The following is a 27,306-nucleotide window of genomic DNA, read 5'->3' on the forward strand; positions in this document are numbered from 1 at the left end:
GGGCTGGGCTCCCCCAGAGCCTATCAGAGGAAACCAATGTCACAGTCAGTAGGGACACAAAGGCCCCAGCTTCTGGGGCCTTCGCTGGTCTGAGTCATCCTGGTGTATTTCCACAAAGCTCAGGCAAACCCTCTACTCTCCATCTCCTGCCCTGTGTCTGCCCCTCCCTCGCTCAAAACCAGCGGGTGCCCCCCCCTCCGGAGGGTCTATTTGGAAGGTCAAACGGATCAAGTATGCATTTTCATCGCTAAAAACCAGAAGGGGGCATTGCGGGCATCCGGCAGGCTGTGGGGACAGGCTGTTTCTCCCCCACCTCCGGTCGCCAGTTACCTCAGCGTCCTGCCCCTGGGTGTTCCCTGCCGGGCTGCAGGAGCCAAAGTCCCAACTGCAGGCTCTGCCGGGTCTAGGATTAGATGTGACCATTCAGCGAAAACCGTCCTCTCCGGGAGCTGAACGTTTCCTGGTTGCCACTCCTCCACCTCTGCTGCCCCACAGCGCCCCCGCCCCCGCCAGGCCTCTGCCCCTCGCTGTTGCAGACCACCTTGCAGGAAAGGAGCTGCACGTCCCCCAGGCAGGGCCACCACCGTGGCGGCTCAGCTGCGTCCCGCCTCCCGGCTCTGCGCTGACTCACCCCCATCGCCCCTTTTCCATGGCCACCATCGGCGGGGCCATGGCTGGATAAAAATGTGAAAAAGCAGTTTGGCCAGGTGGCATTACCCTCCAACCGGAAAATCAGCTCTCATGGCTCAACAAACATGGCTCTATTTAGGATCATAATACATGAAATGCGGCCTCCCCTGCAATAGCGGGTCACCCGCAATCTCCTCCGGGGACCTCTTCCCTCCCCGCCTTCTTTCTCTCAGCCCTCTCTCGTTTCCCACCTATGCTGACAACGCCACTCCGGAGCCCCGGCCACGTGCCGGGGACACTCTGCTCCTCTCTGACCCCCGCGGCCTGCAGAGAAGGGCGCAAGGCTCCCCGCGTTGGAACCTGACTGGGTCAGCCCCCAGGCACCGGCAGAGCTGGGTCCAAACCTAAGCCTTTCCCTGCACCCATCTGGTCTTCCTCCTCAGTCACTGCGAAAGGTGTCAGCAAGGTGTCAGCAAGGCGGACAGTTTGCCTGTTTCCAGAAGCATTTGCATCTGAAAGCGAAGTCTCCGCACTGCGGCAGGGGTGGCCCTGAGGAAGGCTCCTTGAGGCTGAAGCAGGCGGCTCCGGGCCCTGCCTCTGCTGCAGCCACTCGGCGCTCAGGGGCTGCTAGTGCAGCCTGCACTGCACAGCGAGGGGAACTGGTTCTCCCTAAACTTCTGGAGCAGGGCGGTGGCAGGGCAGAAACCCAAGCCTGAGGTTCCCACTGGAGCAGCCACTTCCCGCTGCAGGTGGGGCCGGCCCTCCACCCCCAGGTGTGCTGGTCTCCCCAGCCTCCGTGTCCCCAGGGGCCATCGACGGCTGGCCACCTCCCAGCCCCCCCCAGGGTGTGCTTGTTTAGAACTGCAAACATGCTTGTCATCCTGTCCTGACAGGGGCTCAGAGCCAACTGGTCCTGAGAGCCCCTTTTAGGCCTTTGAGATTAGGCCTGTCCAACTCCCAGATTCCTGTGATCCGATGACATCAGGACTGTGAATAATCGGCCTGGCCCAGAGCCAGGATGGCTGTGCTGCTTCCACCGTGAACTTCCTCCCCCTTCGGGAAAACAGGCCCGCCCGGCCCTGGCGGCCTGTCCACTGGGCATCCTCCCGCGGCGGAACCGCCCCCAGCGCCACGACCCCACCCCCTGTCTTGGGACTTAAAGGAGGCGGGAGCCAGTCAGGGACACTGGAGCTGAGATCCCAGGAGCCCCGGGCTGGAGGGAGCAGCCAGCCGGCGAAGGCGCGGTAGGTGGGGTCCCTGTGCCTGTCTGTCTCCTCCTCTCTCTCTCCAAAGCCCTCCGGCAGATGCCGTCATTGAAGGATGCCTGAGTGAAAGGCTCGCTGTGTAATTCAGGCAGCAGGAGGATCCGCTAGAATCCGCTCCAAAGGGGAGCTTTCTCCTGGTATCTGTGTGGAATTGGGTCAGACTGCAGTGCTTTGAGGGGGACCGGGGGTGCAGGGGAGAGGACGGGAAGGACTCCTGTCTTGGAGAAGGCTGTGCTTGCGGGGGGCGGGGAGGGAAAGTGAAAAGGATCACACAGCAATGCTCTGAATAGACAATGGCAGCAGCTGGTGACTACAGGGCAACAAATGTAAAGTCAGCTGCCTCGGGACACATGGCAGGGAGAGCAGGGACTGTCCTCTGGGGTCCTCCCTCCCACAGTGAACCCAGCAAGAGACTGAGGCTGCCGGGGGGAGCCGGGGTGACCTGTCTCCAGGGTTGGCGACCTGTGGGAGGCCCTGGGAAGGGGCAGGGGCCCCATTTTTGCCCCAGGGAGCCGGGCCCAGAAACGCTTTGATCTCAGCAGGCCCCTCCACGCTCCCTTACTCTCTGGCTTTTTGCCTGGAGGACGTCAATCAGGTGTGCAGTCCTCCTTGAGGACTTTTCAATTACAGGGGGGAAAATGACATCAGTGTCTTTTATCCCTAAACCACTCTGCAGGAAGCTCTCTAGGCTCTCTAGAATTTCACTGTCATTATCTTTATTTTCTTAACCTCCTGGGGAGGGGAGGAAGGAAGGAGGGAGAGAAGGAGGGAAGGGGAACAAGCTGAGCTCCCAGGTAACTAATGACAAACTCAAGCGCAAAGAACTGTGACAACAATGAGTTATTTAGTGGCCAATTTGGAATAATATGGTGGTCTCCTGCAGTAATTGATAACAGACAAAAATTGTGTGTGTGCGGGCGTGCATGTGTTTGTGTGTGTATGTGTATATGTATGTGTCCATGTGTGGGGTGTGTGCGCGCGTGCTATGTGGGTGTTTGTGTGTGCGTGTGTGCGTGTACTTGTGTGTGCACGTGTGTGGGGTGCATGTGTGTGCGTGTGTACGTATATGTATGTGCACGTGTGCATGGGTGTGCATGTGTATGGGTGTGTGCATGTGTGTGTGTGTGTGCCTGTGTGTGTGCATGGGGGTGTGTGTGCCTGTGTGTGTTCGTGTGTGCGTGTGTGTGCCTGTGGGTGTGTGTGCACCTGCAGTCCCAGGAGGAGACCCTGCAGATACAACTGTCACACGGAGCTCCGCCGCAGGTGACTTCCCAGCACTGCCGGCCCCTGGGTGGGAGGACTCACCCTGGGATGGAGACACTGGCTCGTCTGGCCCAGAATCAACACATGACAGTGACACGAGCTGCTGGGGGTGCGTTTCCTGCAGGGCAGAGTCAGACCCCGGCAGGCAGTGGCGCCGTGAATATTGAGATACAAATAGCTCCATCCTACCCATCAATTTATTCTCCCCAGAATGTTCTCAGAGACGTCAGCCTCCAATCTCTGGATCACGCACGTCAGGAGCAAATGATAGCTGCCCTCTCTCGAGGCGGCTCCTCCTCCATCTCAGTTTACTTCGCAACGCGGCGTATCACAGTCCCATCTGTGCCGCTCTCGGCGAGTCCCTGCGGGCTGCACGCATCCTGGCAGTAGCTGAGGAGTGACGGTTAGGCGTGCACTGCTGCGTAGACTCATCGAGGCAGGACTCTGGCTTTATTTGCCCAGGGCCTGACGTGCTGACGAGCACAGCTATGACCAGTTTCAGACTCGAGTTCCAAGCGGCCCGGGCGCCCCTTTGGTGGTGCCACTTGAGGCCACCATAACCAGCCAGGCTTTGTCGTGATAAACGAGCAGCCGGCAGCGCACCGGGGAGAGCTCGCTGCCCAGGGGAGGCCTGTTACTCATCTGCCAAGAGGCGTTTCTCAGTCACAGGGTTTTAGAGCAGCCTCAGGTGGGTTCGGTTTGGGAGGAGCGGCTTGAGCTCCGGGCGTCCCAGCTTCAGGAACCTGTGCGCTTGTTCCCAGCCAGACCGGGGGCGACGCGGCTCCCAGGCCGTGGTAGTGGACCTCACTCCACTCGGAATTCAAGGTCCATGGACTTCTCTGAGCTGCCGAGTATCTGGCGATGGGAATTTTGAATTTTTGGTTGGAACGTTGAGTTTTCATTTGATTATTAGGCATTGTGCGTCTGTAGTCTCAGAACGCAATTTTTATTTTCTGAGTGGTTTTGGCTCTGTTTTGATAACATGGTCAGCACAGGCAGTGAGGGACAGGCACATTCTGCTTGTTCCTTCTTGGGGCCATTCACTGTGTAGATGCAGGAGAGAAACTGCTCACGGCCCCCAGCGCTCAGCCTCGTCCTGGCCGAGCGGCTCGCGGAGCCACGTGCAGGCCTCAAGCCAAACAGAGCAAGAGGGAAGATGGTTCAGACTCGCACAAAATCAGAGCTAGAAAAAGTTACCTGTGGGGTACAGTGTGCTCTGCTTGGGTGAGAGGGACCCGAAAGCCCAGACTCCATCACTAGACAATGTATATGGAATGGAATTCGTAAATCTATTAAAATCTTAAAAAGTTGAAAAACCACAAAATATCTTAAGGGGCTAGTGTCTATCTTTAGTGAGGTCAGTAAAATTTGATTGTGATTCTTTGAGTTTTCAAATGTTAAAATGATGTTCATGTTTAAACGCAAACTAACAAGAATCTTAAAGGTCACCTGCCTGGCGACCAACCAGCCCTGAATCAAGCCCACGGGCTGCTGCTCACGGCTCCGCTGTCTGCTTACATATAAGAACAGCACATCCTCTTCGTCGTGATGCTTTGAGGATTTTGTATCCTATCACCCTGCCTGGGAAACAGACTTCTCTAGAAGGGGGCAGGACAGATAAACTCAATTCTCCATCACCTGAGAAATAACACCTGGGACGGGGAGAACGAACCCGGTGCTGGCGCAGAGCAAGCATTTCAGAAACACTTTTGAGGGGACAACTCAGGTTGTCAGACTTACCCAACCGGGTGTCTCGGCAGCTGCCCAGCTGTCGGTCACACCTCCCGGGGCCACGGCCCGGAGCCTGCCTCTCCGCCAGCGGGCTCAGCCCATGAGCACGGGCGACTGTGCCACGCTCCGGACACTGCGCCAGGGGCTCGGGGAGTCTGTGTGGGGAGTGACCTAGAAGACCTGAGTCCACCTGGAGCTTCTGGACTGGTCACTTCAGGGGCAGCTGAGCCCAGAGACTGGGAGACCTTCATATTAAGAGCCTTTTCTGTTTATTATATAGTCACAAATATTGGATTCACTTATGACTGGCTTTAGAGAGTCCACACTGAACTCCCTCGAAGGTCCCTGTATCCTTAGGACTCTCAGAGATTCCAAACCACACTTCCTCCTGGGGCCACCCTTGAAGGGAGAGCCTGGGGGCGTGAATCTCACCCCTTTGCCCACTGAAAGGTGTTTGCTCCCGAGGGGCCCTGGCTTCTGGCTGCCACTGCCCTGGGCCCCAAGCTGTGGTGCTGTGCTCTGTAAGGAAGATCCCTCGTCCTGGCTACGTCCTACTCTTGCTCGGTGCACAGAGTAGACGTTATGCATTCCAGAAAGCTTGCCTTGACCACCCCCGCCTCACCAAGACTGAAGCAGGCACCCTCCTCCACATTCCTCACCATGCCACCCCCCCGCCAGCCCTGATCTCACCGTGCTGTGTCCAGTTATCTGTCCCCTTCCTAAACTGTGAGTTCTCTGAGGACAGCGTGAGGTGCCTTTAGGTCCCCAGGCTGTGCTGCTGCCTGGCTGGTCTCAGTGGGCACTGGGTGGTGCAGATGTAGCAGGAGCAGATCATCACCCGTGAGGCAGGGAAAGAGGTGCTGAGGCCTGAGGTCTAGGGGCTGCGGGGGTCTGCTAGGTGCTGGAGGATGTCGCCCTTGGAGCTTCTTGAGCCCTTGTTGTAGAGATCTGTAATGAGCAGTTTGATGTCAGCTGAGTTTCCCAAAGGCAGGGGAAGGGGGCTTCGTGGGGGTGCTAAACCCAGCGACCCACCATGAATAATCTAAAAGAGAGAAATTACCATTGCCTTGGTCTCTGCTAGCTAGTCACGTCTTGTCATATTCACAGAAAAGTTTGTTTTATTTTTGCCTTGTTGGCGCAAGAGCCGTGTCTATACCTGGGCTGCTGAGACAAAGGGAAGGGTCTTTTGTTCTTGGACGCTCCGGTTTCCTTATTTCTCTCGCATAGTGCCTCTGGTTCCCAAATATCCACGTGGGCTCCTCAGTCACGTTGGCCTGGTGTCCATCTGTCCCAGCTTCCTGGGAGAGTCCAGAGCAGCCCTGGCATGAGTACTGTAAACAGGCCTGAGAAGGGCAAATAAAAAAACAGATTAAAGATGGGATAAAAGTCACACCCTTTGTACAGGAAATAATGGGTCCTGTTACCGCTCCTCCATGAACACAGGTGAAGGGCACGACATTTTATTTCGACTGTAGAGATTCCAGTTCCAGGTTATCACAAGGCGTCCAGATGATCTGGGAAACAGGACTCGGTATTAACACTTGAACACGATGAGGACCCACCAAGCTCTGGGCATCTCTTCTGCCTTGGCAGCTCCACGTTGATCCAGGGCAGCTGTCACCACTGAAGGACTTCAGGAGAGTAAACGCAGCCACCCCCTGCTGCACAGCAGGCTGGGCGTAGGGGCTCCACCTGCTTCCCCTCTAATTGCCAGAACAATTTAGCCAGGTGGAAATGATCAGCCCTGGAGAAAACTCAGGAAACTGAGGCTCAGAGAGGCTAAGTGGCCCCCACACAACCTGTAAGTGGGGTTCCAGGCTGGGGATCCGGAAGTCGTGCCCCATGCCCACTGGAGCACATTAGGAACGTTGCAATCAAGTGTCCCAGAAAGTGGTGTCGGGTTTGGGGTAGAAGAACCGGGTATCGGTTGAGTCCTGACGCCAGCTCTCACAGGGTGTGCCAGCTTCAGGTGAATCCCTTATGCTTTTCTGAAGTTCAGTTCTCTCCTCTGTACAAATGAGGTAATAATATTGCCTTAAATGATTTAACAGATGTGAAAGGGTTTTGTAAACTCTGTGCCTGGAAAGTGGCAGGTACTGAAATACCTGTCGGGTGAGTGGTGGCAGTACCCAGAGCACATTTCTCACGCACAATGACGTCACTTGCACGTCAGCCAGTAAGATGCAGAGAAACTCATGGAATGACACCATGAAAGATTCTGATCGTCATTTCCTGATTCAGTTGTGTTGAAATCCAGAGGTGGACCGAAGAGTTATCAAATTATTGCATGCTAAATTACCTTGTCATGTTGCTTGCTTCAGGGAGTGGAAGGGACACAAGGAACTTAAGAGGACACCTGTTTAGATTAATGTTAGGTTTCAGGGCTTGTTTAGATTCAGACTTTGGGGCTAGCATTTTATTGCACTGACTAATTGAGTTAGCATTTGCCAGCTGAACCTTGTTTTCTTTCTTTAGAAGAATCTAAGTTCATTAGGAAAGGGTTTCTTCTGTTTCTATTGCAGGAGGAGCAGGACAGATTTCCATTCTCCTAGACCCACAACCCGCACTCCCTTAGTTCCTCCAAATAACCAGGATTTCCTGGCAGAGGGTGGAGTGTTGAGATGACACCTGAACATACTCAGTGTAGCTTTTTACGAGTTTGATTTCATACAGCTTAGACACAGGCCATATGGCTATATTTTGAAGATGATTTGGAGAAAATTCTGCCCTGATGGGGGGAGGTAGGGTGTGCCAGGAGAGGAGTCTATTCTACTCACTTCATCAGAATTGATCAAATTAGATAAGAAACAGTTTGTTTTTCTCTTCTCCCCTAGTTATAAAAGAGTTCTGTTCAAGAAAGAGGAAATAATCATCTGGCCTATAGAAAATCCCCATTTTAAAAAGTTCAGAATTGCTTATGTAGTTTTTTTTTTTTTTTTTTCTTGAGACAGAGTCTGGCTCTGTTGCCCAGACTAGAGTGCCGTGGCGTCAGCCTAGCTCACAGCAACCTCAAACTCCTGGGCTTAAGCGATCCTCCTGCCTCAGCCTCCCGAGTAGCTGGGACTACAGGCATGCCCACCATGCCCGGCTAATTTTTTCTACATATATTTTTAGTTGTCCAGCTAATTTCCTTCTATTTTTTTTTTTTTTGGTAGAGACGGGGTCTCACTATTGCTCAGGCTGGTCTTGAACTGAGCTCAAACGATCTGCCTGCCTCGGCCTCCCAGAGTGCTAGGATTACAGACGTGAGCCACCGCACCCGGCCGCTTATGTAGTTTTGAAAATGGTTTTTGCTCTGAGAGTGTGGCGTCTTTAATGGTCAGGACCTGCAGCCAGGCTGTGACTCTGGCCTGAGCAAAGGGGAGCTTTTGTGAGTACTCACCACCCTGTGCGAGGCCGGGTCCTCCTCCCCGCATCTCACCGGACTTGTCCTGACTCTACAAATATGCCTTTGCCATTCCAAGGGGTTCCGACCATTTCTTTCCTAGTTTGTTGGCATCCATTCTGGCCTATGGTGGTTGAGGGCAGGGGTGTAGGGGGGGGGGCGGGGGGGACGGAGCGTGTTGTTTGTTTTAAAGCCGTGAGTCATTTCAGGGTATTGGTACTCTTGGAGAATGACTCTCTCTTACTCAAGCTTTCCAGAGAGAAGTTTTACAAAGCACTAATAAAAGAATCTCCTTGACCAAAGATAAATGCAGCAAACCTTGCACATGGTGCAAAATTTGATAATTTACTTTTGTCTTTCCCTTGCAATTACTACCCTCCTCTAGCTTACTCTTGTTTCTGCCTCTTCTTGCTGGCAAGAGCACAAACTACCAGTGCTGCCGTTCACCAATACCTGGGGCAGTTGCATTGTTTGCAATTTGATTGACTGCATATGTATAGTTCCTTTATTGCAAATTACTTTCCTATAATCTAAGAAACAGAACTCCAGTGCCATGTATAAGAGTTTCACAGTCTACATAGCATGCGCACGCATTTTAGCATTTGTTCTCACAACGACAGAAACCACAGGATGTTAGCCCTGGAGGAAACTTGGGAGCATCCAGCCCACTTGCTTTTGCATTGCTGGGAGCAGATTTTATGTCTCCAAACATAGATGCTTCTTGGAAGGGCAGCACATTAATTTGTGTTCAGCCATTTTTTTACCTTATGTGAATGAGTTTATCGGTTCCTTTCCTGAGAGCAGATTTTTATGGGGGGAAGGTGGAGAAGGTGGGGGGCCCTGAGGACACCACTTCACTGGCTGTTTCCCAGGGCCTTCCGCTAGCCACTGCCTCTCCAGCAGCTTTGCTCATCCAGAGCCAAAGAATGATTAACGGGCTCTCATCAATCCTCATCCTCCTCTGTGACCAACACCGTGTTTCTCAGCCAGAAGGGCAACGTCCTCGGCTCTGGGAAACCACACATCTCCCAGGAGAGCAGCTGTGGCAAGGATCCTCTCTCCCTGGCCACCAGACCATGGTTCCCATTCCCCCTAGAGCAGCCATCATGCACAGGTTGTTCAGAGGGGCCAGGGAACAGAGTCGCCTGTCACTGTGGCCAGCAGGACCGAACACCGCTTCCAGTCAGGAAGGTCAGAGCTGGGGTTGCACATGCAGGTGGGAAGCAGACAGGGCCTGCTGAGCACAGATGTGCATGCTGTGTACTGCACAAGGGTGCCTGCCTGCCCATGCATCTTTGAAACCCGGGTGCCACTTAATTTGCCAAGCCACGTCTCCTGTTTTTTCTAATTTGCACAGACTTTTTGTTAACTTGCCAAACTCTGGCCCTGCCGAACCCCATCCACCAGAGAGGGTGCCTTTTGCAAATCTGTAAAAATCAACTTTGTGTGCTGGGGTGGGCCTGCGAGGGCTGGGGACTGGGGGCTTGGGGACCCTGGGCCTTATGGCCACTGCACCACTTCTCATACAGGGATTCCAGCCCAGCGAAAGTCAGCCCCCTCGGGGCCTGCCTTCCCCCTTTCCTTCCCGCCCTCCCTCCCTCCTCTTACTTGCCTGCTTTGTTAGTTCTTTGATGATTCTGGGAAACTATTAAATATAGCAAAAGAAGGAAAGCTCAGACTGTCTCTGTGAAGTGGAGCTCTGAAGGCTTCTCACACCTACCCCTCGAGTCTCCTCTCCCAGCCTGGCCTCCCCGCGCGCTCGTGGGTCTCCCTGGGTTGGGGCCTGCGGCCTGCTCCTGAGGCCCCGCCAGCCCCGGGCTGCGTCTGCCCCTGGGTTCACTTCGCTCTCTGCCGTCGCTGCCCCCCACCTCCACACCCACCTCTTTGAAGGCAAAAAAACAAGGACCGTTTTCCCTCCCTCTCTTCTCTCTCCGTTGCCTGAAGACTGCACTGTTTCTCTGCTGGCTGGATGACTAATTTCTTTGTCATCTCCTACCCCGCTTGGCCTGTCCGGCCGCCCGGCTGGCCTCTGTGTGGTGCAGGCGGAGCTGTCACGCTCACACTGGATCAGCTCAAGGCCCACGAAGGCCCAAAGAGGCCAAGGGCAAGTCTCTAACTCTCCCCAGAGCAGAAGACAAAAACAGGGTCCTGCCCTCTTGTGCAGATTGTTCAGCTGCCAAAGGGCTGCCCCGGGCAGCTGCGGGGTCTGCACACAGCTCAAGGCCACTCCCCAACCCCTGCCGTCCTGCCGGGCCTGGGGCTGCTCCCTGGAGGACAGTGAGGACGTGCAAATACCTCGCTTTTCACTTTGCAGCCCTCCAGGAGGGCCCCGGAACCAGGCAGCAACTCAGCAGGCGTCCAGGAAAAAAGCTAAATTGACCCCCAGGCTCCGTACGTGAGCGAGTTGCGAGGGCCGCGTGGTTGGGTGCAGGATGGAGAGTGAAGCTCCCCGTCCTTCACGGGTTCCTTCACGCTCGATGGCTGCTGCATTGCCTCGGGAAGTCCTCAGGGCCGGCCTCAGAGAGCTGAGGGGACAACCTGTGCCCGCGGGCATCAGGAAGGAAGAGGGGAATCAGGTTAAGAAGATCTATTTTAAGAGCCTGTAAGTAATGGGGTAGCAATTTGGGGAAATTCTGAGAAAGGGGCAATTTGAGGGACGCTGGGAACAGAAAGCCCGGAGAGGTTCCCTGTGTCTAGGAGGCTCCACCGGGTGCTCCTGCTTGGCTGTGGGCGGCCTCGCCCTGCTTCCTCGGCCCTGGAACCGCCAGCCAGCGGTGGCAGAAGGGCCCGGGCGTGGCAATGGCACTGAGGACAAAGGCCCTGGGCTGCCCCGCTGTTTCCTTCAGGAGGGGCCGGGGCAGCTGCTTCTGGAGCACAGGACTCCCCTGAGGGTCTCAGGCTGCAGCCGCTGTGGCCCTGCCCCCCCCTGCGCCCTCTGGCCCCCGCGCCCTGTGCCCCTGGGCCCTCTGCCCCCCCCTCCCGCGCCCTGTGCCCCCGGGCCCTCTGCCCCCCCCCCCGCGCCCTGTGCCCCCCCCGCCCTCTGCCCCCCGCGCCCTCGGCCCCCCGCGCCCTCTGCCCCCCGCGCCCTCTGCCCCCCCCGCGCCCTGTGCCCCCCGGGCCCTCTGCCCCCCAGCAGCCCAGGGAGGACTGCCAGGCACAGTGTCCCCTGCCTCAGCCTCCCGTCCTGTCAGAGGAGCAGTCACGAAGCCAGAGCCGGCCCAGGCGGGTGGAAATCCCGGAAGCCCCGGCGCCAGGAGGCCGGGGACCCTGGGGCTGGGGGACGGCTGGGATCAAAAGTTGTTGTGGCTGCGGGGCGGTGAGTCAGGGCAGAAGCACCCAGCCTGATGCTGTGACAGCCACAGAATAACACCGACCCACTAACCTACTTTAAGCTGCCGAGGGCAAGATCTCCGGGAAGGGCAGATGGAAACTGGGAAGTCCGGGTCCAGGAAGACGTGAGTCTAATGACCGAAACCCAGATGCCCGTCTCCCTCCGAGGTGCAGATCTGCATTTTGCCGGCCCGGTTGCAGGCTATGAAGAAGGAGACAGGCACCAGGAGGAGCAGTGGGGGGCGGAGGCTGGGGTGGAGGGAGCCTCTCCTGTGCGGGACACGGACCCTCAGGCCCGCTGCGTCCCCAGCGGAGGAGCACACGCAGTCGAGGCAGCTGGCTCTGTGGCGCGCGGGCAACAATGTCACCACAGCTTCCTCCAGAGAGGACATCACTGTGGCTCCATGGAGTCAAGCCCAGGGCAGGAACGCCCTCCCAGGAGACCAGGCCAGGGCACTGTGGTCCCCAAGTGCCAAGCAGTGCCAGAAATGGTCCACCCTTCGGCCCGCAGAAATCTCGGGCCGGATCATCTGCCAGCAGCCCGAGTGCCCGCTGGCAGAGATACACAAAACAGGGTCTGTGCAGCAGGGGTGCTACTCAGCCACACACAGGGAGGACATTCTGACATGAGCCACGGCCGGGGGAAGCTCAGTGAAATCAGCCAGTCGCAAAGGGACACATACTGTGTGATCCCACCTCTGTGCGGTGGGACAGTTTGAACTGGGGAAGAAGAAACGTCCTGGGGTGGAAGGTGGTGACGGTGGCACAGCAATGGGAAGGGACTTAATGCCACAGAACAGCACACTTACAAGTGGTTAAAGTGGTAAATTTTATGTCATGTACCCTTTACCACAGTAGGAATATTAAACACACACACACATACACACACACGCACACACACACACACACACACACACACACACACATCCTTAAAAATCCCCTGCAGACGCCGCCCTGGCGCGTCTCCCTGCGGGGCTGGTGCTGGCGGGACCTGGCCGTGATGACGTGGCGGATCCATGGTCTTTACTGTGCTCTGACCTCTCGCATCACACGATTACGCTCCTTTTCCTCTTCCAGGATTTAGGGGACGCTGGAGAAACGACGGCCAACATGAAGACAGAGCTCTTGTGCGCGCTGCTGCTTTGTGGAGCAGTCTTCGCTTCGCCCAGCCAGGTGGGTGTCCGGCGTGTCCTGCGAGCCCCCTCAAGGCTGCCAGACGCCCCTGGTACAGCCAGAGTCTGTGTCCAGCCAAGCCCCCCCGGCGGGGATGGCGTCCCGGCGCGGAGGGCTTGGGGACAAGGGTCGGTGTGGCTGCAGCGCGCACGCGTGCACACGCCTCTCTGCACAGGAGACTCAGGACCCAGGGCCCAGCGCGGAGCCCCGGGGCTCGGTCTGACTCGAGGGAACGGTTCTCAGTCCACTCCGCTGCCCGTGTCTGCCTTCTGCGGAGCTGTTTTTAATCCAGTCGTCCCTCAGCATTTGTGGGGATTGGTCCCAGGACCCCTCAGATGCCAAAAATCCAAGGATCGCCAGGCACAGTGGCTCACGCCTCTAATCCCAGCACTCTGGGAGGCCACGCCGGGAGGATCCTTTGAGGCAGGAAGTTCAAGACCAGCCTGGGCAACATAGCAAGACCCCATATCTACAAAACAATTAAAAAATTAGCTGGGTGTGGTGGCATGTACCTGTAGTCCCAGCTACTCGGGAGGCTGAGGCAGGAGGATGGCTTGAACCCAGGAGTTCAAGGCTGCAGTGAGCTATGATGATGCCACTGCACTCCAGCCTGGGTGACAGAGTGAGACTCTGTCTCTTAAAAAAAAAAAATTCACAGATGTTCAAGTCCCTGGTACAAAATGGCATGAGTATTTGGTTATAACATATGCACATCATCCCATATCCTTTAAATCATGTCTAGATCACTTACAATATCTAATATAAAGTAAATGCTATGTAAATAGCTGTTATAATGTATTTTTTAATTTGTATTGTTTTTTATTGTTGTGTTATTATTTATTGTTTTTTCCCCAATATTTTCAATCCATTGGCTCCCCGAGGGCCGGCCGTATTTATAAAAGACAGAGCCGCACCGGGAGCCCCAGAGGCCGGCAGGCTGCCCTCCCGCTGCCCGCAGATAAGCCAGACCTGGGCTGGGCACCTGCACTCACTCCCTGAGAGGGGCTGGCGATGAAGGCTGTGCGCTGAGGCCCAACCAGCCGCCCCTCTGCGCAGGACTTCAGGGAAGGGACAGCCTGGATGGAGACATACACTCCGCTGCCCGGCATGGTGGCCGCGAGCCACATGGAGCTCTTTCAGTATGAGATTAATTAAGATGAAAGAAAATTAAAAATTCGGTTTCGCAGTCACACTAGCCACATTCGCAGGCTCAGTGGCCACATGTGACCTGTGCTGTGTTGGACGGCACAGATAGAAAACACTTCTGTCGTGCAGAAAGTTCTGGACAGCACTGGTGCAGAAGTCGAGGAAGAGCTAGACCAGGAGGCAGGGAACGGACTCGCCCTGGGGCCGGTTCCTGAGGCGGCTCTGGGCGGGGGGCACCCAACGGGCAGGTTCACGGGTGGCTCTGGCCCGGCCCCTGTGTCCTCAGGACGCCCAGCCTGTGCTGACCTGCCTCCACGCCCGCTCTGTTTGCAGGACGTCCGCGCCCGGTTCCGAAGAGGAGCCAGGTCCTCCCAAGGTGAGGTGAGGCGGCAGACGTGGGTCCGCAGAGGTGGGGCTCAGGGTGTCGCGGGGGCTGCGGGGCCGGGCGCTCATCCTCTGCCCGCGCCCTGCTCCCTCTGCGCGGGCGAAATCTCTCAGGGCAACTCGAGGCTAGACAGGTTCCGAGAGGAGTAGGAGCCCTGGTCCTCTTGAGGGACAGGCTACCAGGGGTCACAAAGTGGGGGGAGCCTGCCAGCTCAGAGGCCCGAAGTCCTGGTTATACAGATGAGAAAACGGGGCCTGGGAGAGAGAGCCACTTGCCCAGGGCCGCACCGGGGCCAGCAGCTACCAGGACAGCACGGGCCATGGCCGTCCGGCCCCCGGGTCTTTTCCTGGGCTGTGATCCGCCACAACCCACTCAGCACCTCTGCTCACACACCCCTGTGTCTGTCCCTCCTGCTGGCTGAGGAGGGACAACTAAGCAGGGCCGCCCCACAGAGCGCTGTGGTCTGTGAGCCACCTCTGGCGTGGACTCGAGGAGGCTGAGAACCGTCCCATCGGGGTTCCGACAAGATAAACACGCTGACAGCAGCTGCCTTGACCCGGACCTGGAGAACTCTAGGCCCAGCTTCAGGCCCCAAAGCACCCCCTGGGGCCCTCGCCTGTCCTCCCTCGTGACCTAGTTCCTCTGGGTCTGGAAGACTTTCCAACCCCCTTTTTCAAGTGGCAGTTTCCCCAGACTGGGTCACAGCTTAAGCGCGAGGCTTGTTTGCTGGAGGCTTGGCGTTTCCTACAAGGGTCTCCCGTCCTCAACAGACCTTCACAAGCAGCAGGGATATAATCTACAGTCAGCATATGGTCACTTCTTTAAGTAGGTAAAAGTAAAAAGTTTTTTTATTAAGTTGGCGTTCTGGTTGGAAAACAGAGAAAAATGGCAAGAGAATATTAGGGGGGTGCTTCAACTTTTCATGATGCCAGAGACACGAACGAAAGCGGCACATTTCTGCAGAGACTGAAGTGCCAGTTTTCTTTGGCCCCAGATGTGCCATCTCTGTGTGGTGATGCTCACGCAGACCGAAAGCTCTGATGGGCAGTTAGAAACATACGGATATTTTTGATGAATTAAAGTGAAAAATTAGAGAACCACTTAATAAATGTATTTTGATAGATAAATTTTTTTAAGAAACAAGGGCCCATCAGAGGAAAAACAATCAAAGGGGTCTTTGGCGACAAAATATTCAGTATTTGTTGATTTCTAGTTGTAGTTTTTCAAGAGAGGGATACATGATGGAGTGCACGGAAAGTGAGAGAGGAGTTTTCTCGGTAGGTCTGGGGGCAGCAATCTGGGTGAGTTTTTCTGAGTCGTGTTCTAAAGAGGCCAGCCTGCCTTTCATTGTAGTGACCTGCAGAGACGAGAAAACACAGATGATGTACCAGCAACACGAGTCGTGGCTGCGGCCCGTGCTCAGAAGCAACCGGGTGGAATACTGCAGGTGCAGCGGCGGTAGGGCGCAGTGCCACTCGGTGCCCGTCAAGGGTACGTATGCACGCCAGGCTGGGTCCCGTCTCCCAGCCCGCACTGCTGCTGGGGCCCAGCACGTTCCAGTCTTCAAAGGGACATTCCAGGCACGTTCTGCCACAAGCAAAGCTGAAGGTGCAGAGCCAAAGAGAAGACTAAGTGACTGTAGGCAAAAGCCTCCACTCACTGGGCCTCAGTTTCCTCATCTGTAAAACAGGGAGAACAATGGTACATACTCTGTGGTTTGCTGAGAGGAGTAAATGAGTTAATTTTGTAAATTGTGTAGAATAGGGCCCAGCAGGTAGAGAGCACTCTTAAATTTTTAAGCCATGGCCAGTTGCAGTGGCTCACGCCTGTAATCCCAACACTCTGCAAGGCCGAGGCTGGAGGATCGCTTGGGGTCAGGAGTTTGAGACCAGCCTGAGCAAGAGCAAGACCCCGTCTCTACTAAAAATAGAAATATCAGCCAGGCATGGTGGCACATGCCTGTAGTCCCAGCTACTCAGGAGGCTGAGGCAGGAGGATCGCTTAAGCCCAGGAGTTTGAGGTTGCTGTGAGCTAGGCTGACACCACAGCACTCTAGTCGGGGGAACAGAGTTGCGACTCTGTCTCAAAAAAATTTTTTTAGCTCACATTATTCTTGGAGCTGCTTTGAAAGTCCAATTGACCTTTGAACAACACGTTTTTTGAACTGTGCAGTCCACTTTTGTGAATTTTTCCAACCAAAGGTGGATGGAAACGCAGTATTGATGGGGCGTGAAGCCCATGTCCAAGGGTTCTGCGGGCTGCCCGTGGGCCTCGGGTGCACGGATTTGGTAAATTGGTCCTAGGACCAATCCCCGAGGGTACCGAGGGACAACTGTGATTCGAAGTTTCCTTGTCCATACTTGACAGGCTGCAGTGAACCAAAGTGCTTCAACGGAGGGACGTGTCTGCAGGCTTTGTACTTCTCAGATTTTGTCTGCCAGTGCCCTGAAGGCTTTGCTGGAAAACGCTGTGAAATTGGTGAGTGGGTGGGCAGGCGCGTGTGAGAGAGGGACTGAAATCCCGACTCCCGCATCTGCCCAGAAAGGAAAGGAGGTGTGGCGGGGGCAGGGTGGGCCGGGGACTGGGCCGCTCGTCTGCTGTCGGTTAGGAACCACAGTGCCAGGCCCGGTGGGCAGAGCTCGGCGCGACCCTGGGGTGTGGCCGGCAACCCTCGTGCCCGGTCTGCCTCTGGAGCCCTGCGGCTTCCGCAGCCAGCCTGCCTCGCTGTTGGGGGTGACAGGGCAGAGGTGGGAGCCTTTTGAAAAGCTGAATGAAAGAGGATTCCCACGAGATGTCCTGTTCCCCCTCAGATGCCAGGGCCACATGCTACGAGGACCAGGGTGTCACCTACAGGGGCACGTGGAGCACGGCAGAGAGTGGTGCCGAGTGTGTCAGCTGGAACAGCAGCGCGCTGGCCCGGAAGCCCTACAGCGCGCGGAGGCCGGACGCCATCAGGCTGGGCCTCGGGAACCACAACTACTGCAGGTGAGAGGTGGCCGGAGCCGCCACCGCCGGGGAGAGACCTGCACCAGACCAGTCCAGGCTCTCCACCGAGACAGAACCAGGACGACACGGATGTCTACAGACAGAGACACACATAAGTTTATTTTAAGGAATTGGCTCGTGTGATTTTGGGGACCGGCAGGTCTGAAACCTGTGGGCGGCAGCAGGCTGGGTCCCCCACACAGAACTTCTTTCCAGGGTTTGCCTGTAAGGCCGCCCGCTGATGGGACGAGGCCCCCCACTGCCCAGGATAATCTCCTTTACTTAAAGCCAACTGACTGTAAATGTTAACCACACCTGCAAAACACCTGCACAACACTGGCATGAATGCTGCATTAATAACCGGGTACTGTAGCCATGCCAAGGGGACACATGAGACTGTCACAGCCCTCGTCAAATTGGCACCCACACACATCGCCTTAAACCACACTCAGTCTCCAAGCACAGACGGTAACTGGGTCTGCTTCTGCCCAATGCGATACAACTACCCAGTGCACAGTCCCCAACGCACTAACCCTTTTCCTGAAAGAGTGTGTACAGCCCTTGGGTCCATGAGGGGAGGCTCCACTTTGACCTCCCCTGCCCCTCCCTGGCTGATTTTTCAGAAACCCGGACCAAGACTCAAAGCCCTGGTGCTATGTCTTCAAGGCAGGGAAGTACAGCTCGGAGTTCTGCAGCACACCCGCCTGCTCCAAGCGTAAGTGGCAGCCCTCACACCCACCCCACCCCACCTCCCCTCAGTGTCCTTGCGGGAGAGGGTCTGGGAGGACAAGGCTGCCTGTCCTGCAGCTGAGGAGAGAGACAGGCAGGCAGGAGTTAGTCCTTTGACCACAGAGGGAAGAAAGTCAGGAGACTTAGGTCTGTGCACCACTTCACCTCTGACTGCTGTTTGACCTTCACCTCTGACCCTCAGTCTCCTCATCTTATAGAGGAGAGGATGGGGCTGAATCAGTGGTTTCCCGCCCTTCTGAGAATGGACGGAGATTTTCACTTTTTTGATGAATGGGCCCTTCTCTGTCTCTCCCTCTGAAGACTTTTTGTTTTTTGTTTTTTTTTTTTGAGACAGAGTCTCACTCTGTTGCCCTGAGTAGAGTGTCGTGGCGTCAGCCTAGCTCACAGCAACCTTACACTCCTGGGCTGAAACTCCTGCCTCAGCCTCCAGAGTAGCTGGGACTACAGGTGCACGCTACCACCACCAGCTAATTTTCCATTTTTAGTAGAGACAGGGTCTCGCTCTTGCTCAGGCTGGTCTCGAACTCCTGACCTCGAACGATCCTCCTGCCCCCGCCTCCCAGAGTGCTGGGATTACAGGCGTGAGCCACCGCGCCCGACCCCTTCTCAAGCCTTTTAATGTGAAAAATCTTCCGAGATTGAAAAAAATACTGTTACAAAAAGGCACTATGAATTCAGTGGTGCTTTTACAAATAATTATGCTATGTATCACAACAGTATGAAAGATATTTTTTTAAGTTCTAAATATGTGCACACAGAAGTTATGTGCCTTCGGTGTCGGGTCTCCCAGTAACGCGTGTGCACCGTGAGCTTGGAGACTCTGCAGTGTCTCGAAAGCATCTGCCCCGTCCGCCAGGAGCTGGTCTCAGTCAGGATCCCCTGACCGAGAGTACCCTAGAGATCCCTTCCAGCTGGGGTCTTCATGCACAGAGGTCAGCTTCACATGGGGAGGAAAGAAATGGGGTGAATCAATGAAAGCAGGCAGCGTTCTAAGGCTTCTACCCCCTCTTCCTTCCCAAGCCCAGCAGACCCCTTGGCACCCTGGCACCCCAAACCTGAGCGGTCAGGGCCCCGACACGCCCACCCCCAGTGCAGCGCCTCGGTTCGCTGCAGCCTGGCAGAATAAACAAGGGAACTGCTGATAACTCTCACAGCAGCTCCCGAAGTAGCGTCCACTGACGGCACGTGGCACCCCTCCTGCTGGCCCTCTCCCCACAGCCACCTGGAGGCCACAGCCAGGGGTGGAAGTCAGAACCGGAGATGAATCGTGTGCCGTGTCCGTGTGACAGGGCTTGAGGAGGGCAGGGGAGGGGGAACTGCCGTGCTCCCCTGGGTGCCAGGCTGGCCACCGCCGGCTTCCCGGGCCCGACTGCTGCCTGCTGCTGCATTTGGTTGGTTTAGTCTCAGCTTGAGGTTTCTTTTCCTCCAGGAGAAAATGGGGACTGTTACTTTGGAAAAGGGTCAGCGTACCGAGGCAGCCACAGCCTCACCACGTCTGGGGCCTCCTGCCTCCCGTGGAATTCCGCGAGCCTGGTGGGCAAGGTTTACACGGCCTGGAAGAGGAGCGCCCGGGCCCTGGGCCTGGGCCAACACAACCACTGCCGGTACCGGGGCTGGGCCGTCGGGTGGGAGGAGGCTCAGTGCCCGCGGGCCCGGCAGACCCGGGGTGGGGACCCGGGGTGGGGACCACGGGTGCTGTCTAGCCCGACCGCTCATTCGCTGAATCCCAGCCATTGTGAGAAGCAGGTGTGCAGCGTTCCGGCCAAGACCCCAAGTTAGGGTCCTGTCCTGCAGCCCCTCAGCCCTTACCTGCCCCGCGCGCACATGGCACCTCTATTCCAGCGGACAGAACAGCGCCGTTGCTCCCCCCAGCCGGCAGGGCAGAGCACTGTGGGAACTAACCCACAGCAGGGCAGAGCGAAGTCGCTGTCCTAGGGGGTCTGCCGCAGAGCCACCCCCGAGCAGGGCTTTGCCACTGTCGACGGAGCCTCCCTCCGCTCCCACACAGCCTGTGACGCGCCGGGTTGTCACCGAAACCTTCAACTCCTTCCCCCTTTAGGAACCCAGACGGGGACGTCAAGCCCTGGTGCCACGTGATGAAGGACGGCAAGCTGACGTGGGAGTACTGTGACATGCCCCAGTGCTGTAAGGGCTGGTCCTGCCTCCCGCCTTTGGCTGGTGTCACTTCTTGGCCGTCTCCTCGCCACTTCCTGTGTCTTGACCGCTGTCTGTGTAGACCGTGTTCACTGCCGGCTGCGGGGCCTCGGTGGGGCGGGGGGCCGGGGGGGCTTCCAAGACTCACTCGCGGGCAGGTGTCGCTCCTGGGGTGGTGGGAGGGGACAAGTAAGGAGTGCACCAGCTTCTCTTAGAACCCAGCAGGCTCAAAAGCTTTCTGGATGCCCCTGTTGAGGGTGACAGTGACGGCAGCGGTGACGTCGGGGAGATCTCACACGGCTCCTTAGATAACCTATAATGTGGGGAGGGGTCGTCTTCCTCTCCGCAGTCACGGAGCAGAAAGCGATTGCTCGGCGCTCCCGTGGCCAGCCCAAGTCACCGGGCCTGCTCCCGTGTCCTCCTCCTGTGGCCTCTGTCACACTTCCCACTGCGCCCACGGGACACAGGGGAACCAGGTTAATGACGGGTGCTGAGAGACAGAACGTGCAAGTTGGTGCACGTTGGTGAAAAATGAAATTTTAGTTTGAAAGTTGTCACTCGGTTCCTGTGAACGCATAGTTCAGCCAGAATGTTCCTCAAGGAACACAGAGTCTTACTGGGAAAGGTGAGAGGGAAACCACCAGTTAAGGCACAAGCAAGGTCGCTGGCTCAGAGCGGCAGGCTGTGTGGACGGAGAGCAACGGCAGACATCCCTCAGGAGGTTGTAAGGCTCCCTTATTTCTTAAGTCAGGAAATGGCTGCAGGAAAAAATTAGAAGGAAGGAAGCATCGCAGAAAGACCCCCAGATTGGGAGTCAAACAGACCGGGGTTCCAATCCAGGTGCCATTGTAACCATGGGCACAATGTCTCAGCCTCCCTGAAACGCAGCGTTGTGAGAGATAAAGATAATGTGTGTACAATACTCGGTGTGTTGTACCCAACAGACGAAGTTGTGGTTTTTGTCACTGTGGAGACTGTGCTGCTGCTCTGCAGCCACACGAGTGCAGTAAGCCCGTGGAAACTTGGAGTTCCAAGAGGAGAAACAGGGTGAGTGCTCGAGGGCCTCACCCCAGGCCCGCAGGTCTCATCTGCCTTGTCTGTCCTTCCCCCCCAGCCACCTGCGGCCTGAGGCAGCACAGGCAGCCGCAGTTCCGCATTAAGGGAGGACTCTTCGCGGACATCACCTCCCATCCTTGGCAGGCCGCCATCTTCGTCAGGAACAGGAGGTCCCCGGGGGAGCGGTTCCTGTGCGGGGGCGTCTTGATCGCCTCCTGCTGGGTCCTGTCTGCCGCCCACTGCTTCCAGGACAGGTGGGGCTTGGAAAACCGGCAGGTTCTCTGCTCTCTGCGGCCCAGACCCCAGGGCCACCAGAGGGGACAGCAGCGAGCGCGGCGTTCGAAGGCTGCTTCTCCCGCAGGTTTCCTCCCCACCACCTCACGGTGATCCTGGGCAGGACGTACCGCGTGGTCCCTGGAGGGGAGGAGCAGAGATTTGAAGTAGAAAAATACATCGTCCACCAGGAATTTGATGATGACACTTACAACAATGACATCGGTAAGAGCTCGTCGTTCTGCGCTCGGGTTCACGCCCCGGTTCACGCTCCATATCCGTGACACACACGCACGCACCCGCACTGACCCAGCCGTGGTGACACCCAGGGGACCCCTCCTTCCAGACTCTCGCCCCTCCTCTCGCGCTGGAAGCTGCTCTTCACCCTGGGCATGTCCCCCTCCTCCCCTCGCAGCCCTGCTGCAGCTGAGGTCCGACGCGCCACGCTGCGCGCGGGAGGGCAGCTCTGTCCGCGCCGTGTGTCTCCCCGAGGCCGACCTGCGGCTGCCCGACTGGACGGAGTGCGAGCTGTCCGGCTACGGCAAGCACGAGGCGTGTAAGTGGAGGGACGCGGCCCGCCCGTCTGTCTGTTGACCAGACGGAGGCAAAGTTGGTCACGAGAGTGGGTTCCAGCCCCAGCCCCCCTCAGTCGCCAGGACCATCGCTGCCTCGCAGGCCACTGTGCGCAGGGCGAGGGTCCGAATGGTCCAAGTGCTTCAAAGGCCTTGAGGATTCAAGAAGGTTCTATATAAGAAGTGGAGTGCAGAGGCTAAGGGTGTGATGCTGGAGGGTGTAGACCTGACTTCAAATCCTGCTTGCTTAGCGGTGTGACCCTGGACATGGGGTTTTACTTTGAAATGCTCCAAGCCTCGGTTTCCCTGTTGTAAAGTAGAGAAAGAATCTAATTAGAGTATGAGGATTAAATGAGATAATATTAGATTAAACTAGTGGTTGTCAACTGGGGCAAGGTTGCCCCCAGGAAACATCTGGCAAGTCTAGAGACATTTTTGGTTGTTACCACTCAGGGCGGAGGTGGGAATGAGCACTTAGGGACGCTGCCGAATGCCCACAGCGCACAGGACTGTCCCCCACTGTAAGGAACCATCTGGTCCAAAATGCCAACAGTGCTGCTACTGAGACCCTGGGGCAAGTCCTATAGAACTGCTGGTTTTATGGGTCAAAATGATAAAATATTGGCAATGTCATAGGATTCAACCTAATAACACCTGTAAAATCTTGATAAATGTTAGCTATCGGAAAATTTGGCTTTCTCCTTCCGAAAGGTTTACAAACAGCTTCCCCTAAAACCATAAGATGTCCCCCTTCCCTTTCAGCTTCTCTTTCCTATTCGGAGCGGCTGAAGGAGGCTCATGTCAGGCTGTACCCGTCCAGCCGCTGCACGTCACAGCACTTGTTCAACAGAACCGTCACCAGCAACATGCTGTGTGCGGGAGACACTCGGAGCGGAGGGGACCAAGCCAACCTGCATGACGCCTGCCAGGTAAACGCGACAGCTCCCCAGACTCTGGGCACACCCGGGACGAAGATGCCCCTTGGCCAACAGGTCCTTAGCCAGGGAAACCGGTGCAGCCAGCAGGCAGCGATCTCGTCTCAGCGAGGCCCCGGGGGTCCCCGACGGGGCCTCGGAGAGCAAAGCAGTGGGAGAATGATCAAAGTCACCTAAACTGCAGGAAACTTCCCCAACATCTGCACAGGAAGCTCCACCTGGTACAGGATTTCCTTTAAGTGCAGGCAGTTATTGACTAGTGAAGTGACGGATAAAGCAACACAATTAAGGAATCCTCGACTTCTGTAGGTGCCAGAGCACTGGCGTCTGCCACGTCGCAGGAGGAAGGCGCCACACTGGGAAAGAGGCTGTGTTAATAGGTGGTTTGTGAGAAATGAGTTTTAGAAACTTTCAGCCCTAATGTCCTAGGGAAGGAAACTCTTTTGGGTTCTCTGTGTGGCATCCTCGTCAGGGTTAGCCCTTACATTTCGTGATTAACAAGATACTGGGGTCTGGGGGACAGACCAATCTGCTGGTATTAAGACTTAAATAGAGCCAAGGAATTGTGGCTCCTGCAGTTTAGGGCCAGGCTGCCATGAGGGGCTTGGGCTGGGGAGTACAAGGAATGGATTCCAGGCTCTTGCGCTGCAGACTGTGCGGGCTTCATTCTTAATCACATCAGTGATTTTTCCCCCCTTGGTTCCTTGATAGTATTTGGTTTCTTTTTGAATGGTCTCTTCAGAAACCTCAACTGTACCATGTAGCTCACAGTCAAAAACAGGTTGTATCAAAGTGAAACTGTGTCTATCTGCATGCTTGAACTTAAAAACAAAAAGTCATTTTGATCCAATATGGCAGCAGCCACCCATGATCCAGCTTGACTGGACGGCGTGCGGTGTTGCTGGCACTGCGTGCGCCCTCGCCCGGTTGGTTCCCGTAACCGCCTGCGAGAGGGGGGTAGTGTTGTCCCCGTCTCACAGATAAGGAAAGCCCCGCACAGCCACTTGAGGCCACACGGCTAGTAAACGGTGGAGTTCAAAGTAGGGTTTTTGAGGCCTGAAGTGTCTGGGTAATTATCTCAATTCTACTTTACTAGAGTAGAAACAGCCTAATCCTCTAGATACAGTAAGTCTGCACTTAACATCATATCTGGGAAAAATAAGTTCTTAGAAACTGCGACGTTAAGAGAAACAAGTATAAGGGAACCAATTTTACTGTCGGCTAATTGATACAAACGAGTTAAGTTCCCAGGGCAAGTTTCTGGTCACAAAAACATCACCAAACTTCTAAAGACCCCAAACACTTAATATTAAGCATTGACATAAAATGTATACATACGTTTAAGAAAGATGGACACCAGCAAGGCAGGCATCTGCCAGCGTTTCCAGTTCTGGGTCTCAGGAGGCGGGGCCTGTCCCGGGAGCTCAGGGTGCCAGGCGGGCGCCAGCCCCGGCCCGGCCGCGTCCCTGCGCAGAGCACTCACACCCGACACGCACTCGGGCCGGGCAGTGTGGACGCGCCAGTTCACCTGCGCGCACAGGTCTGGGGTGGGGAGGGGGCTGCCGCAGACGCGGGAGACAGTGGCCTCGGTCAGGAATCAACTTTTTTTCTCATCAACATTACAGCAAAATGACATTAAATAGTTATCAAGAACCTGCTGGACTTTGAAGAATACAATGTTCACACTACAAATACTAACCCTAACTTCCCCCCCAAATCATCTGCCTTTTTTGCAAACAACTCACCCGTTCCCTCCTTTGCAGGGTGACTCCGGGGGCCCCTTGGTGTGTTTGAAGGACAACCGTATGACATTGGTGGGCATAATCAGCTGGGGCCTTGGCTGTGGGCAGAAGGACGTCCCGGGGGTGTACACCAAGGTCACCAGATACCTAGACTGGATCCGAGACAATACGCGACTGTGACCAAGAACACCAGCTCCCTGAAATCGCGCGAGGCCCTGCCTCCTCCTCCCGAGGTGCTGCTGCAGAGGAGGCGTGCTTCTCTGCACAGACCTCTCCACAGACCGCCGCGCAGTGCAAGCGGGAGAGAACCCACAGAAGGAGAGGGGAGAGTGTATGTTTTCACAGGCGCTTCCCATTTTGGAAGTTTTCAGGGGTAAGGTCTGATTTCAGAATGTGTTCTGTCAGACAAGACAGATACGTAAATGCCAACCCCTCCAGGAACGCCACCATCTGGAGCAGAAACTGGGTGAGCCAACCTGTGTTCAGCCAAAAGCCCAACCTCTTGATCTGTCGCCATGAGCAGCTTTGGAAATGGGACCCCAAAGATAGAAGCATGTTTCAATAGTAAAAAACAGTAATAACAATAACTAGATCCTTCAGGAAAGACATGCGTTAGAAACAGACGTGTATTTACAGTCACAGGAGCCCGGCAGGACCTCCAGAGGAAGTGGGCTGGCCAAGCAGGTCCTGGTTCTCAAAACCACCCTTCAAACTAAGTCTCCTTCCCCTCCCCACAGCCCCTGGCAGCTACTCCCTGTGTACAGCGTAAATCTTTGTCCTTACAAGCTTTATAGCAGAATGGAGAATCGTGACATTTTAACAACTAGGCCTCAGCACATTTATAACAATCCATTTCAGTTTTTACTTACCATAACCTTGTATTATACTGTACTTAAATAATAAATCCAGATATATTTTTCACAAAATCAGAGTGGAGTGGTTTTGTTACGCACGCAGCATCCCAGTGTTTGTTTTTATTCATGTTGTTCACGTTCAGGTTTTTTAATCATTTGGAATATTTGCTTCATTCACTCAACATATGTGGAATCGTGGCTGCACGCAAAGCCCCGGGGACACCAGAAAGTGTGGGGCGGGGAGGCTCGGTGTGGCGGGAAGATGAGTAACAGGCGGAATGGAGCCGGCCACACAATGGCAGAAACTTGTAGTGGAATCAGGGCAGGGGGGTGGGGATCTGGAGGAGCCTGAATGAGGGAGGTGTGCGCAGGCGGTGAGGTGCGGACCGTGGGCGGTGCGGAAAGGCAGTCCTGACACAGTGTCCCTGCACGGAGGCACAGAGACCGGAGGCGCAAGACAGAGCGAACTGGGGCCGGAGCGGCAGCGCCGTCTGCAGGGAGCCGCGCGGGCCTGGATTCCGCAGCAGCGGCCGCGGAGAGCCTTGCCGGGGGAGGGCGGACCTGATGGGGCCCCAGGAAAACCACCCAGCGGGGGCGAGCGGGGGACGGCTGGGGAGGCGCCTCAGGCAACCGCCACGCGGGAGAGAGGAAAGACGGGAGGAGGAGGACCTAGCACCACCTTGCTCGCACGGCCAAGTCCCCAGTGGCAGTTCACACCAGAAGCTAGTGCTGGGGACACCTGTTTCCCATCGTGCCGCTTTGCTGCGCATCAGCAGAATTAAACCGCAGACCGGGGCACACCAGCACGTCACCTAATGTCGGCAGCTCTCTGCGTCTCTGAACCACGTTCGTGCTCCTGCCTGCTGCCCGACAGCTTCGGTTATCGCCGACACCCGAGTTCCAAGAACCAACCCGGTGGCGCACCGCCGCTCTTGGCTATGTGCTGACAGTTTGCTCGAGAGGGGAGAGGTGGTTGTGGTCGTCTCTATTTCTTGAGCAGTTGTCAGAACTGCTCAGTTCAGAGGTTCTTGGAAGAAAAGTAGTTTAAACTCAACACATAAAGAGATTCTCTAAAGCCTAATAGCTGGATTTAGGGGGAGGCAGAGCTTCCCTGAAATGCTCAGGTCCCTATGTCAGTTAAATAAATGCAGGTCACAGAGACTTCACAGATTTCTTTCTTTCTTTTTTTTTTTTTTTTTGAGACAGAGTCTGGCTCTGTTGCCCGGGCTAGAGTGAGTGCCGTGGCGTCAGCCTAGCTCACAGCAACCTCACACTCCTGGGCTCAAGCTATTCTTCTGCCTCAGCCTCCCAAGTAGCTGGGACTATAGGCATGCGCCACCATGCCTGGCTAATTTTTTTCTATATGTATTTTTAGCTGTCCAGATCATTTCTTTCTATTTTTTTTTTAGTAGAGATGAGGTCTCGCTGTTGCTCAGGCTGGTCTCGAACTCCTGACCTCGAGCGATCCTCCCGCCTCGGCCTCCCAGAGTGCTAGGATTACAGGCGTGAGCCACCGCGCCCGGCCTTCACAGATTTCTTGACTTCAGACTGCTGGCTTACGAGTTCTAAGATTTTATTCTAGACAGCTGTGTAGCTCAGCCATTCCAGGGGAACGTGGAGGACAGCACTAACCAGGGAGCCCGGCTACTGCACCAGGCCGAAGCTCGGCTGGTCTCA

General features: G+C 55.7%; 1 protein-coding gene across 2 annotated transcripts; it reads left to right on the top strand.

Annotated features, from left to right (window-relative positions):
• Positions 1–1,777: 1,777 nt before the first annotated feature.
• Positions 1,778–25,701, top strand: PLAT (plasminogen activator, tissue type). Of its 2 annotated transcripts, XM_045535728.1 has the most exons (14): positions 1,778–1,874; positions 12,682–12,777; positions 14,257–14,299; positions 15,662–15,799; positions 16,676–16,786; positions 17,119–17,293; positions 17,917–18,008; positions 19,473–19,647; positions 20,103–20,188; positions 21,312–21,507; positions 21,615–21,751; positions 21,942–22,082; positions 22,861–23,027; positions 24,797–25,701. In XM_045535728.1, exons 2-14 carry the CDS (start codon positions 12,715–12,717, stop codon positions 24,953–24,955), a joined length of 1,683 nt encoding a protein of 560 aa, XP_045391684.1. In that variant the 5' UTR covers positions 1,778–1,874; positions 12,682–12,714; the 3' UTR covers positions 24,956–25,701. The 2 variants fall into 2 exon arrangements, with proteins under 2 accessions (XP_045391684.1, XP_045391685.1); XM_045535729.1 differs by lacking the exon at positions 15,662–15,799.
• The last annotated feature ends 1,605 nt before the right edge of the window (positions 25,702–27,306 follow it).

The sequence above is a fragment of the Lemur catta genome, chromosome 22 (genome assembly GCF_020740605.2).
Source record: "Lemur catta isolate mLemCat1 chromosome 22, mLemCat1.pri, whole genome shotgun sequence".
Taxonomy (NCBI): Eukaryota; Metazoa; Chordata; class Mammalia; order Primates; family Lemuridae; genus Lemur; species Lemur catta.